This window comes from Xenopus laevis, chromosome 2L (genome assembly GCF_017654675.1).
Source record: "Xenopus laevis strain J_2021 chromosome 2L, Xenopus_laevis_v10.1, whole genome shotgun sequence".
NCBI classification, from domain to species: Eukaryota; Metazoa; Chordata; class Amphibia; order Anura; family Pipidae; genus Xenopus; species Xenopus laevis.
This window is the reverse complement of record NC_054373.1, coordinates 52126350-52140398: the sequence shown is the minus strand read 5'-3', so window position 1 is coordinate 52140398 and position 14049 is coordinate 52126350. Positions and strand designations below refer to the sequence as shown.

Sequence of the window (14049 nt, the reverse complement as noted above, 5' to 3'; positions counted from 1 at the left end):
CTATCTAAAATGTATCCAAAAGTACCTGCACTCTGTCCACTCCGATGTCTTTGCTGGTGCTTGGTCAAAAGGGTGTTATACAATAGTCGAAGATGAACCAGCACTCCGATCTAATCAAACAATAGTGTTTTTATTCAAACATCACTGTGCATCCGTTTCAGCCCACATCGGGGCCTTTATTTCACCAAGCACCCACAAAGACATCAGAGTGGACAGAGTGCAGGTACTTTTGGATATATATATATATATATAGTTAATGTATATATTTCCCTAAAAGGCATAAAATTATAACTCTTTACTACAATGTTAAAATGCTTATCATTTAGAGCAGTAGTTCTCAAACTGTGTGTCAGGGGCTCAGTCTAAAAGGGTAACATATGGGGACAAGGCTTATTTGCTTAGCTAACCAAATGTGTTTATAAATGCTTACTTCCATATATTTACTACACTTCCATTGTTTAATTTTAGAGAATGGATTAAATCGAAATGGGAACTACAGAATGTACAGCTCTATAGGAGATCTGAGGGCAAATATGCAGTATGATGATTATCCTGAAGAAATACCCGCTCCTCCCTCTATGCCGCCACCACCACCTCCTAACATGGCTCCCCCTGACCCACCACATGAAAGCCCACCTTCACCTTCAGAGTCTTCTCCTGGATCCCCTAGTCCACCAGACTTTATACCACCCACACCCAACTCCAATGCACCTCCAGTGCCCAATTTTGTTCCTCCACCGCCTCCTCCACTCGTTAACCAGCAATTACAGAGTGCATCCAAATGGAAATCTGAAACTGTTCTCAATAACCTGCCAAATGATCTACCAGTGGGTTTACCAAACAGATTTTCCTTAAATCCATCCATCTTTCAACCAAGCCACGGGCAAACCAGTGCCAATATGGACCCCAATTCTAGTTTGTCAAGATTATACAAAGTACCACCTCCTGCTCCTACAAGGACATCATCCATACAGCAGCAAGAATATATTGGCCAACAGACTGATAACACCAGATATACTAAAGATCCTCCGCCATCTCCAGTTCCATCAAGTTTTAATCCAACTATGCAGGCAAAACTTTTTTCAATAGGTCGGGGACAGTCTATCTTAAACGATACACTAAACAAAAGAAAATCTATGATCATAATGGATACACCAAGTGGAACCAAAAGTATGGATCCCAGTCACACAAATGAAATTGCTAGTGCTACTAATGCAGATACAGGGAACTATGGATCAAAAGCTCTAAAAGCTAAAATGGATGTAAAACTGCCAGGAAAAACTGGTGACAACAATGTTTATTCAAATGGTGCTAACCAGGAAAATCCAGAATTAAATACCTCTGAGGAACATTGTTTCAATGAAAATCCTGAACAACAAACCAGTAAGGTCAGGCAAATTAAAAATGACTTTGCATCAACAATGTCTGGGAAAAATAGTGTTACAGAGGGTCCCAAAGCATCCTGGGATAGCACAGCATTAAACAAAGACAGCTATGTATCAGAGATGTCAAAAATCTCAAAGCCCACCATTAATATTGTTTCACAAAAACCTTTTGGAGAAAATACAAAAATATCTAATACCAACCTACATTCTAATAAAGATGAGGATATTTTACAGAAGCAAATAAATGCTGTGCCAAGTGATGTAAAAACAGAACCAGTAAAAGTGATTAAAACTCCTGTATCCCCACCTCCAGTGGCCCCTCCACCTCCTCCATTTGCAATTGCACCAAATCCACCATCAATTCCCCCACCACCGCCACCACTCCCCACAGCACTCACAACAGCACCCGTTCATCCACCAACAGTCTCACCACTATTACTATCAAAGAAAGCATCTCCCACAAATGTCCCTACACCACCACCTCTTCCCCCTCCTCCTCCTCCTCCAGCTCCCCAACCAACAGGCTCTCAGTCATTACTGAAAGCTGCAGCTATCAGTGCTTCACCTTTATTGCCATCAATGGCTCCACCACAGCCACCAAAAGCACCTCCAGTGCCTCCACCTGCTTCTTCATCTATTCAGATATCATCATTAACTCCATCCAAGGTCTTGCCTACTGACAATGATCAAAAAAGCAAAGTTGGAAAAATCAAACAGGAGCTGGAAGCTTTATTGTCCTCCCCAAAAAAAGAAGACATAAAAGTGGGCAGTCTTAAAAAATCTCAACATGTTCCAGAAATGACAAAAGTAGCTCCGGTTAGAGGTGGAGAAAACACGCTAGTTAATTCATTGATGATGAAAGTTCCACTTCTTCCTAAACAGGCAATTGTGGAGGATACTGATGCTGATTTATCTGAATGGCTTCCAAAGAATAACACGACTGATATTGAAATCCCAGAGCCTGATTATTTGCCTGCATCTACTAAACCAAGTGGTAACTATAAAAAACAGCCTGAACCACATACCATTACCAAGGAAATAAAAGTAGAATCAGCTCCACATACCATTATCAAAGGCACAACCTTAGAATCATCTCCAAAATTCATGACCAAGGAGATTAAAGTAGAATCAACCCCAACTACCATGACCAAGGAAAAAAAAGGAGAATCGGCTCCAAATACCATTATCAAAGGCACAACCTTAGAATCATCTCCAAATTCCATGGCCAAGGAGATTAAAGTAGAATCAACTCCAACTACCATGACCAAGGAAAAAAAAGTAGAATCGGCTCCAAATACCATGATCAAGGAGATAGCAGTAGAATCAGCTACACCACCTATAAAATCCTCAGATGAATTAAATACTGGTGAAACTCTGGTTCCATCATATAAACCACATCATGCAAGAAAGGTCTCTGCTGGCAGTTGGACCCCAGAACCTGTCTCATCAGTGCAGTCTAAGTCAGAGCCAGTTTTGAGTTTAAAATCAGACACTGATCAAGAGCTTAAGGAAGCTTCATCTCCTTTGGCATCTTTAGTAAAGTCTGAATCAATAATATCACAGAGAGAAAATGAAAGTGCATTCAATCATCCTGTTACTAGGGAGAAGGTTGATGAAGGCTCTCCAATGGCATTGCTCATGGCAGCAAAGAAACGTGCACAAAAGGGATCACGCTCTATTGAGCGCAGTAATCTGCCTAAAATTTCTGTTTCTAATGGAGCTGTGATAAGTTCTTTAACTTCTCATAACAGTGACATAAATCTTAATACATTTGTTGTTGAGCCCAGGAAAGAAGCCACACATCAAGCTCTACCAGAGGGTAGCTCCAGTTACTTAAAGGACGCTGGCATTGTCTCCTCTTTAAGCAGCAGCGCAGAGAAATCTGAAAACAACTGGATTCATCAAGCTCAACCAAAGCCTACTGTGAGCATTCAAGTTTTTGACTCTCAGCATCCCAGTGGGGACAACTCTAGAAGTTGGAGTATGTTTAATGCCAGTAGTACAAACAACCCTAGGGCTGAAAATAATATGTCTCCAAAAATAGAGCGATTTAATATTTCTTCATTCCCTTCACCTAGTCCAGTTTTGGGGACAAAGGATGAAATTGAATATGAAATTATTCCACCTCCTGCAGAGTTTATGAATAGTCCAACTATGTCACACATGAGCATGCGTAATACAGAACAAAAAGAAAGATCTTTCATTTATGGCGATAATATTATATCTGATTTTAGTAAGCCCTCCTATGAGCAAAACTATAAATCAAATCAGGCTGTCATTTCCCAGACAATTAACAGCAGGGACAAATACTTGGATGATAATCCCATCACTGGGATTTCTAGAGATTCAAACAAAGGTTCCCTAATTAAGAAAAGACTGTACATGCCTGAGCCAGAGAGTTCAAGAAACTATGTGAAAACAAGTACTTTAAGGTCTGCAGCTTTGCCGGCACCATATGGCCATAGGTTCCCCCAGCCCAGTCCAACCATGGTTCTTGATCCTCGGCGTACCAATTCTACAACAAGGTACCTTGCACAAGGAAGGAGAGTGTCCACAGAAAATCTCATGAGGGTGGTACCTTCTCAAAGTGATATGAAATATAAACCCCAAAATCCTGAGTATCCAGCTTCTAGACCAAGCAGGTAAGTCTGTTTTTGTGTGTGTGTGTGTGTGTGTACATCATCATGAATTAGTGGATAAGAATACAGTTTTAAACATGAATTTAATTGATGTATATTTGATACTTGTAAACTTGATTTGTACATACAAATCTACTGGTTATTACTCATTGTGCTGAGATGATTCAGGCTCATAAATTGCCTCTCGCTAGTCCCTGTACCAGTATTACAATGAGATGACTTCAGATACATATAACATGTAGAATATACAGATATACGCCACAATATGCAGTAGGGGTAATATTCCATACGGATATGCAGAGTGTTTTGCAAAGGTTTGTTCTTTTTTTTTATATTTCCATGCATGTGTTGTTTAAATAACACCCAGGTCTGATTGAAGGGGTGGTTCACATGTAAGTTAAGTTTTAGTATGTTATAGAATGGCCATTTCTAAGCAGCTTTACAATTGGTCTTCGTTATTTTTTTCTATAGTTTAATTATTTGCCCGTTTCTTCTCACTCTTTCCAACGGGAGTCACTGACCCCATCTGAAAAACAAATGCTCTGCAAAACTATAAATTTATCGTTATTGCCACTTTTAGCAACTCGTCTTTCTATTCAGGCCCTCTCCTATTCATATTCCAATCACTTATTCAAATCAATACCTGGTTGCTAGGGTAAATTGGACTCTAGCTACCAGATTGCTGAAATCTCAAACTGGAGAGTTGCTGAATAAAAAGCTAAATAGTTAAAAAAACACAACAAATAAAAAATGAAAGCCAATGGCAAATTGTCTCAAAACAAAACTCTCTACAGTATACTAAAAGTTAATTTAAAGGTGAATTATCCCTTTAAAGATCCATAAAGCTGGACATAGACACAAATATAGTAGTATGAATCTCTGTTTTGTGCGATTTACGGACTGTGTGTGGATTGTTCCTACATTTTTCATGCCATGGTGATCAGTCGTTTCTGTTGGCTAATGATAATATCTCTGCATGTATAGCCTATCTGACAATATCATTGGGTGACTGTCGCTACTATTTGTCAGACATAACTTTCACACGATTGCTGTCTATGAATTAATGGGTAGAACATCTTCTGATTTGTTCTTTTTAGTACTTTATTTAATCTGAATTGTTAGTAGTAGGTCGGGATATTATAACAAATGAGCGGTCGTCGGACATAAGGATTTATCTGCACGTCTCAGGCCAGTTGAAAGCTGGCCACAGACGCAAAGATCCGATCGTACGAATCAACGTACGATCGGACTTTCCCATCTCCCGACCTGCCACTAACCATTCAGATCAAAGTCTTACCATTCAGATCAAGTAAAGTACAAAAGAACAGATCAGCCGATGTTCTGCCCCTGACAGCAATCATATGAAAGTTATGTCTGACCAAAGCTAGTGAGTCTCCCTCTGAAAATCGTACGATCGGCAAAACATGCAGAGATATTATCGGCAGGCGACAGATCCCCGCCGGACAAAAAATTTCGGGACTCTCCACACACACAGTCCGAAAATCCTACGAATCCTTGATTTGATCTTTGCATCTATGGCCAGTTTAAGAGATTTAGCCAGAGGATGGTGCCCTGCCTGTTCCTAAAAACTGTGCCTCCCATGGACCCTAGCCACTGCCCCCCACACGCACACAAGCCTCACCCAAGAATAACCTGCACTCATTTTAATTATATTGGGGAAAACATCAGCCTTTTGGAATACCAAACTTTTTCATGTTGTTGTGAGGCTGATTTTCATCAGAAGGGACTGAGCATCATGTTAGAGAAGGAAAGATAAAGGAGATTGTGAGTGCACTTTAAAGGAGAGTTCAACCCTTTAGCAAAAATATCCTACCCCCCCATGTAGACCCCCCTTCCTCCTCCCCCCAGCCTAACTGCCCTCCCAGGGGAATGCCCCTATCTTTTTACTTACCCCTCGGAGCAGATTCAGGCATCGGAGTTCCACGCAGCCATCTTCCGGGTCTTCGGTAAGCAGAGACAGAGACCGGTGAAGTGGCGCATGCACAGTTGGAGCAATTTACTGGTTTTGCGGCAACTGCGCATGCGCCGAAATGGACGAAGATTGCCGAAGCGCCGGATGAAGACACGAAGACCCAGAAGATGGCTGCGGTGAGCTCCGGTTGAGGGATGAGGGAGTGGGGTTGCTAAAGGGTTGAATTCTCCTTTAAGGCTAAGAGGGTTATTTATCAAAGGTCAAGTTGTATTTTCTCTAAAAACAATTTAAAAAATTTAGAGAATATTATGCCATGAAGCTGCTGAAAGCCAGAATCGGAAAATGCTCCAGCTAAAACCTGTCAAGGTCATGTAGAAGTCAGAGGCAGAGGTCCAAGATTTTCAGTGGTTTGTGTTAGAAAACTCAATAAATTCGAGGTGTTCAAGGTTTTTTTTTTAGCCTATAACTCGATAATTTTAAGGTAATCGAGTTTTTTAAATTTGTGTTTTTTCATAAATAAGCAAAAACTTTAATAAATAACCCCATAAAGATGTATAAGTAAGCTATTAGAGAAGTGCAACTGATCTACTCTTTCAAACATATATAAAATGAAAGCGTAGAGTAGAGTGCAAAGCAAAGGTTTTTAGTTACAAAATGTGTGTTGGTTCCTTCATCACGTACACAGTTTACAAATTAATTTAGAAATACAAACATTGCTACCATTATCTGTTAAATGAATGTATACATGTACAGTAAAGGTGTTGGGCATATTGGCTTCTGAAAACATGTCGGTAGCTTTGATTAAAAGAAAAATATGTATTTGCACAAAAACATGTAATCATACATGCGCATAAGTATGGCTAGACTTTGCAAAAAGAGACAAAGGCAGAGTGAGTGACTTTACTGGTTTGCAGCAAAAATGTTGATTTGCTGCTACCGTATACTGGACCAGGCCAAAAAGTTTTTGTACTGTTGTTTGTTTCTCTAAATCTGACGCTGCCTCCTTCACTAATATATGACTAATTGCTGCAACCATAGTCAGTCTCCAGAGGATGCATATTGTCTAATTATACACACAGCTGCATATAAATTGAATACACCCGCACCCAGATAATTATTCACATACATATTCTACTGCTAATGAAGTAGGAATCAGTGCAATTCTATCAACCTGCAGAGGTCTAACAGAGCTGGCAAAATTGCATAAGATTCATAGGGACCAGCAGAAATAGTAAAATTATTGTATTATGAAGTTCTCCTAGCTAGTCCTATATAAGTTTGCTAGCTTTATGCCATGCATTTGTGATCTTTGCCAAGTCCAGGGAACCATGATTACCAGGGAGCACTGCACTCAAATGAAACGTTTTAGTTGATGGCCACACTATTTCTTCCAGCAGCAAGCGAAATGCGTCATAGGGGTTATTTTTTAGCCATCTTGAAATGGCAGACCCCTTGCTTAGATCAGGTGTGCAAGGTTACGTCAATAATATTTGATTCGTTTTGCTTCCACTTTAAGAATGCATACACCTTTAGTCTTTTCGCTGTTGATGGAGCTTTGCAGCCCATACATGAATATTTATCATGGAGAATTTGAGAAGGGTTTAATGGCTAATTTTGTGTTGGAGCTACTTTAAGGCATTGCCTTCTTTGTTCACATACAAAGGATTTCCATGGTTTCAGTACCATTTTTGCTGAAGGTACGGCCTTCTATAGGAACTATTAGACACTGAATAGCAGTAATGAATGGTTATATCAGTGAGGAGGTTGGCCTTTATACTGGGTCTATTATTAAACGCCTACATTTGCTCTGCTGAGTCAATCAGACTGGCAGAACAAAAAATATTCCAGTGATTATGGCAATTAGCTTTTAGGTGCTTTTAATATTTCACTTGCAATACATTCTATGAAGTATAATTATGTCGCCTCTCATGTATGAGTTTGACCTCTATTACTTTAGCCTAGAGATGGGAAAGCTGTAGTCCTCCAGCTCATGGGAAAACTCCCACTTCCAAATCCACATCTGGAGAGTTACAGGATAGGTACCATCCTTTACGATAACATTACTAGATCATCTGAAAGAAAAATTAGGGGCATATTAAATCAGCGGCAGGGTTGCAGTCTGACTGCTTTGTCATTATCACATTAGTATCTGAGGTCTGGCTGTATTTAACCCTAGTGCTGGATTTTGGATCCCAGCCCTAGTTGCAGACCACAGTGCCAGCACCATGCCGGATGCAAGCAGCGGTAATGCTTGGTAGCAGTGGCATAACTGAATGTTACTGGGCCCCACAGAAATTTTAATTTTAGTGCCCCCAACATATCCAGAGGTTGTCCTGTTTTAGCAATATATGTTAAAATTGCTTATTAATCAGGGCCTCATACCTCCTATACACCCTGGCCCCCTCTGCAGCGCAAGGTCTGCTTCCTCTGTAGTTATATCCCTGCTTGGTGGGTATACAGGTTCTTGCACTCCATTCTAGAGCACAAGCAGTGATGTAACAATAGAGGAAGCAGAACCCAGGGGTACAGGAGTGCCTGGACTACAGGGTTGGGAAAATGCAGGTCCCCTCCAAAGTATTTTCGCTGGGGGCCCATTGCCAAGTTATGCCACTGAAACAAGTATCTGGACCCAAAAGGATTGTTGATGGGACGGGGTACAAAGTGTGAAAAACATGGCAACTTGTGCTATTACTTGTGCCATTACCTAGGCTGGTATTGTAAGCCCACACCATAAGATTCTGCTTTATTGGGCTTTACTTCTTTAATTTTTCAGTTGCAATAATCTATTGCAATTGAAAAATATTTATATAAAAAAATATATATACAGAACAAATAGAACGCACATCTGTAAGAACAGATCAAATAAACCTCCACTTGTTTGATTAATTTGCCTTGTTGGCATTTATAAAGATAATGAATAGCATAGGGAAGGATACAGCAGTGTGCTTGAACAATACATGTTTTGTTCTACTGATTTGCTAGTCTTTACTCAGTTGATCTTTTTATTTTTGTTCTTAATTGTAGATCTAATAACTCCTACCAAGGTATGACCTTCACTGTGAGACCCGGCACTAGACAGCCTATTTCAAATACCTACCAAGGAGGATACCTGTGAGGCCTCTGCTGCCTTCTGACTGCTTGAACTTTACAACCTTCTAGTAGAAGGAGCGAGCATTTCCCTGGTGGAAGTGCAACCATTAACCTTACCACATTGACTTCCTAACTCAAACCAAATCTCCATTAAGGAACACTGAACTAATCTTATTTGGTTTATGCTGAATGTCCTTTCTCTTGATGTTGTCTGCCTTACAGGCCTACCCCAGATGAGTGGTAGGTGACGAGTAACTGCTAAGCTTATAAAGCAATGTTGCTGTTGTACAAGTTAGTTTTCACCACGTGTCCATTAATGTATTTACATCTGTCTATATCTGTATGGGAACAAAAAGTATTGAATAGTTATACTTTTCTATTTTAGTGATGTTGGAGAAAAGTTCTAAAGACAAATGCAGTTTTGCTGGTTATATTAATTGTCTATTTCAGGCAAAATGTTTAGTTTTTTTTTATATGTTTTAATGCCTTTCCCTCCAGTTTCAAACGACTTGTGTCTCCGTCTCTCTCTTTCGATTGGGTTATGTCAATACACTTACATTTCCCATGTCTTGCCTGTCCAACATTGTGCTTATTTTGTAAGATAAAGAAAGACCTTTTTTTGTCTTAAAAAAAATAAAAATATATTTTGGGAAACATGACAGTCCTGTAAAGAGGGTGTACATAACGACAAAGAGATCTATCTGTGATATACAGAAAGCACTTTTGAATGTATCTTCATTTTATTTGTATATTTGTTCCCGTTCTTGTTCCTTCCTATGTAATGTTACAAGAAATGTACTTGCTAGCTTGGCTTTGACTAAAAATGCCTGAAGCATTTGCATGACTTTCCTAAATAATATTTTACAGTAATAAAATATTTTATGTAGTATATTCAAATGGTTTCTTTCTTAAGTTCATTTTCAAGCCATTTTCATAGATTGTATGAGGAATCCGTGCCTTGCCATTCATAAAATACTGCACATTGGATGCTAAAGGATTTAAACTCTGTGGAACTTTAAAAAGAATGTTACATTACATGTATTCAGTTGTGCAAGTTGTTACTGGGCCCCACAGCAAATTCAATTTAACATTGGTAAGTTGACCTATTCTACTAAAATATAGTAACATTTCTCATTAATTAGGGCTTTACTGGGCCACCCACATGGATGCTTCGCCAATGAGGCAAGTTGAGGCTGTCGCCTCAGGCTGCAGCGCCCCACTAGGTACCAGGGGCAGCAAAAATGCTGCTCCTGGTACTTTAAGAGTGAATTTACGGGGGAGGGGGGTAGCAGCAACTGCTGCTGCCTCAGGCGGTGGAGGGGCCAGGATCGCCCCTGGCCACCTACAATCCTGTGTACGCTTCCTCTATAGTTCTGCCCCTGTATGTATTTCCCCAGACTATTATTAGTATAGCTATTATAGCTAGGGTTGCCACCTGCCCGGTTTTGACCTGGACAGCCTGGTTTTTTGAAGGGTCCTCTAATTGAGGCGGCGACTGGCCAATCACAGATCGCCAAGTCATAGCCCCATCCCTGATGTCACAGCCCCGCCCCTGCTGCATCACTGCCCCACCTCCTCTGCATCACTGCCCCGCCCCCTGCCTATATTATACCTGGCAAAGAGGTGGCAACCCTACTTTTAGCTGATTAAAATTAGGGACGCACAAATCCACTATTTTGGATTCTGCCGAACCCCCGAATCCTTTGCGAAAGATTCCCTCCCCGCCCCTTATTTTCATATGCAAATTAGGATTCAATTCAGATTGGCTGGGCTAAAGGATTCGGCCGAATCTGAAGCCTGCTGAAAAGGCCAAATCCTGACCAAAAACCCGAACCAAACCGTATTTTTTGATTAGAATGCTTATGATAGGAATAGGCAATAAATATAATTATTGCATAAAGATTCCATCTTTGGGTGTGTGCTTCACCATTAATTGAGTTGCTAATTTTATGTCTGAATGCCTACATCATTTCCATCTATTCATGATCTGATGACATACTGGGTGTGCTATGAGAGGTGGGGTGATCTCATAGTTTCAACACGTTGCTTTAAACCACCAGCTTGCACAAACATGACCCTGTGCATGGGAATTGGGAATACCTTGTACAGCACAGTTGATAGTTAAGTCTAAATGTTCAGATTGCCAGCTCTGTGACCTATGCACTGGTTCAGTTTATGCCTATTTTAAAGAGATGTGGTAATCAGCTTTGACAAAGCAACCAATAGAGCTATCACCTCTACACTATTTTTATTATGGTTCATATTGAAAGTTTTACCCTAACTTTTTGACTGGCTAGCACAGTTACAACACCTGCATCTTCCTTTCTGTTTGCCCGTAGAGAGCCATTAAATGCAGTTGACCCCCGATTAACACTTTTTAAAATGATCTATATATATGTATATGTAAAACAGTACCATGTATGTGGTCTGTAAATTTGTACAATGGGGTAATTTCATATAGCATCAAATAGCATGTAAAGCAGCATACATACTGGCAAGGGACCTTTCTTAAGGTCTTAAAAGCTTGTTCTCCTATTGGGGAAAGAAGAATGGCAGTAATGCATATACAGAGGAAAATGGAAAAGCCATATGTATAAACAAACCCCTCCCTTCGCCCAATTTGCAGGCTGTCAAGCTTTCTGATAAGTAGCAGCTCATTGTATGAATAATGTTTTCATCAGAGAAAAAACCCTGCCTACTGACCTCCCCCCTTGGCCCCGATCTCGGCCTCAAGGAGAGAAGGTTTGTGACATGGGCAGGGGTGCCAGCAGGGGGCTGGGGTGGGGGGACCAGGGTGTGTGTGGGGGCCCCTGATGCAGAAGCCTGGTGGGCCCCAGTCCAATGCTGATTTTCATCCTTCAAATCAATACCTGATGCCTGACCCTGTGCAGGGTAACCTATTATTTTATCCACAATAATTTCCAAATCCTCTTCCATTAAGGATGCCCCAATACAATTCTGTATAGTTAGAATTCCTGTTAGTTTTGCTGCATCACTTTGCATTCATCAGCGAGATTTTCCAGATCTTTTCTCAGTCTCCTTGTCTTTTCCTTGCTAATTTTAGCTACCTTCTCATTATTCCAAATAATTTCTCTGGCCATACCAGGGAGTTACATTTTCTAAACTAGATTCCTAGGGATTCATTTGAATGAATATTTTAAGATGAGTATCCCAAAATATTTCCCATTTGTACTTGTAACCATCTGAATAAATGTTCCGAAAATGTACTTATCTGTAACTATTCCTTCTTTCAAATTGATTTCCCCCTTTTCCTTGCCTAATGCCCGAAAAGCCTTTAGAGTAGAAGATCTAGTAGGGAAGGACTTTCCTCTCTGATCTTTTCATTCATATTGCACTTTGGAAAACACTACCGAATAGGCAGGGACAGGAGGCAGGCTCACTGATACAAGACTAACCAGTAGCATTCTAAGCAGGTAGAGAGAGTGTAGATATTTGCTGAAGATCTACTAAGTGTGGAATGAGCAAAGCTTCACCAAGACTACGACCCAAGTACGTTTAGAGAGCAAAACATAAAGAATCTCTTTTGTTGCCAAATAAAGTTGCATGTCTTATGTTAAAATGTCCTGGTGCCTATAATGCTTCATTGAGCTGGGTGTATAAGGTAGAAGAATTCCACTCACCCCAGGCCTGGCAGTAAAACTGATGATCAGAATGGTGAGTCATTTTGGTTATGTACTTCTATGATTCCTTTGTCAAAATCTAGGTCTGTAACTCATGGGTGTTCCTTGTAAGTGGTTAGAGTTTTATAACAGAGCCTAGGAGTTGCCAGCTTTTCATTACTCATCACAAACTATGGGAGTCTGAGCCTTTGTAGCTTTTGAGATGCCAGACCTCAGATTGTCACACTTCAAACCATGCAGCATTGTTCTTCTCAATATATTTTTGTAAGTGCCCATGTTTAGAGGTTCGAATTGGAAGGTATGGTGGAACATGAAAAATGTTGATGTTGTAATCCTTAAAGGGATACTGTCATGGGAAAAAAATTTTTTTTCAAAATGAATCAGTTAATAGTGCTGCTCCAGCAGAATTCTGCACTGAAATCCATTTCTCAAAAGAGCAAACAGATTTTTTTATATTCAATTTTGAAATCTGACATGGGGCTAGACATTTTGTCAATTTCCCAGCTGCCCCATGTCATGTGACTTGTACTCTGATAAACTTCAATCACTCTTTACTGCTGTACTGCAAGTTGGAGGGATATCACCCCCCTCCCTTTTTCCCCCCAGCAGCCAAACAAAAGAACAATGGGAAGGTAACCAGATAACAGCTCCCTACCACAAGATAACAGCTGCCTGGTAGATCTAAGAACAACACTCAATCGTAAAAACCCATGTCCCACTGAGACTCCTTCAGTTACATTGAGAAGGAGAAACAGCAGCCTGCCAAAAAGCATTACTCTCCTAAAGTGCAGGCACAAGTCACATGACATGGGGCAGCTGGGAAATTGACAAAATGTCTAGCCCCGTGTCAGATTTCAAAATTGAATATAAAAAAATCTGTTTGCTCTTTTGAGAAATGGATTTCAGTGCAGAATTCTGCTGGAGCAGCACTATTAACTGATTCATTTTGAAAAAAATTTTTTTTCCCATGACAGTATCCCTTTAAGGTGACCATATACTGACAGAACTTTTAAGGTGCATTAGTGGCTGTACACCATGATGGCCAAATGCCATTGTTCTTGAGTCAGACAAGAAGAGAAGCTACAGGTCCTCTCATTACCCTATCTGCCAGTGCCAATGTATCATACCATACCATTTGCACACACACCAGAAGATTCAGTTTCAAGTCTGGACAGATCAGCTCTTGTCGATGCATCACAGGATGGTAAGTTGAAACTGATCACCAAGCTAATATACACTTTATGGCTAAAAGTATATGGACACCTGCCTGTCCATCTCATTCTCATTCTATCTCATTCCAAAACCAATTGTATTAAAATGAAGTTAAATGAAGCTAAAAGAGCATTTAACTCTTTAAAGTA

At 40.3% G+C, this 14049-nt stretch overlaps 1 protein-coding gene across 2 annotated transcripts in view; it reads left to right on the top strand.

Annotated features, from left to right (window-relative positions):
• LOC108708048 (uncharacterized protein C6orf132) overlaps positions 1 to 9938 on the top strand; it is a 41039-nt gene extending 31101 nt beyond the window's left edge. For both annotated transcript variants that reach the window (XM_018246333.2, XM_018246332.2), the window contains exons 4-5: positions 469 to 4027; positions 8982 to 9938. In XM_018246333.2, the coding sequence (XP_018101822.1) occupies positions 469 to 4027; positions 8982 to 9072 (3650 nt within the window). In that variant the 3' untranslated portion in view covers positions 9073 to 9938. The remainder of the gene's footprint in view (positions 1 to 468; positions 4028 to 8981) is intronic.
• The last annotated feature ends 4111 nt before the right edge of the window (positions 9939 to 14049 follow it).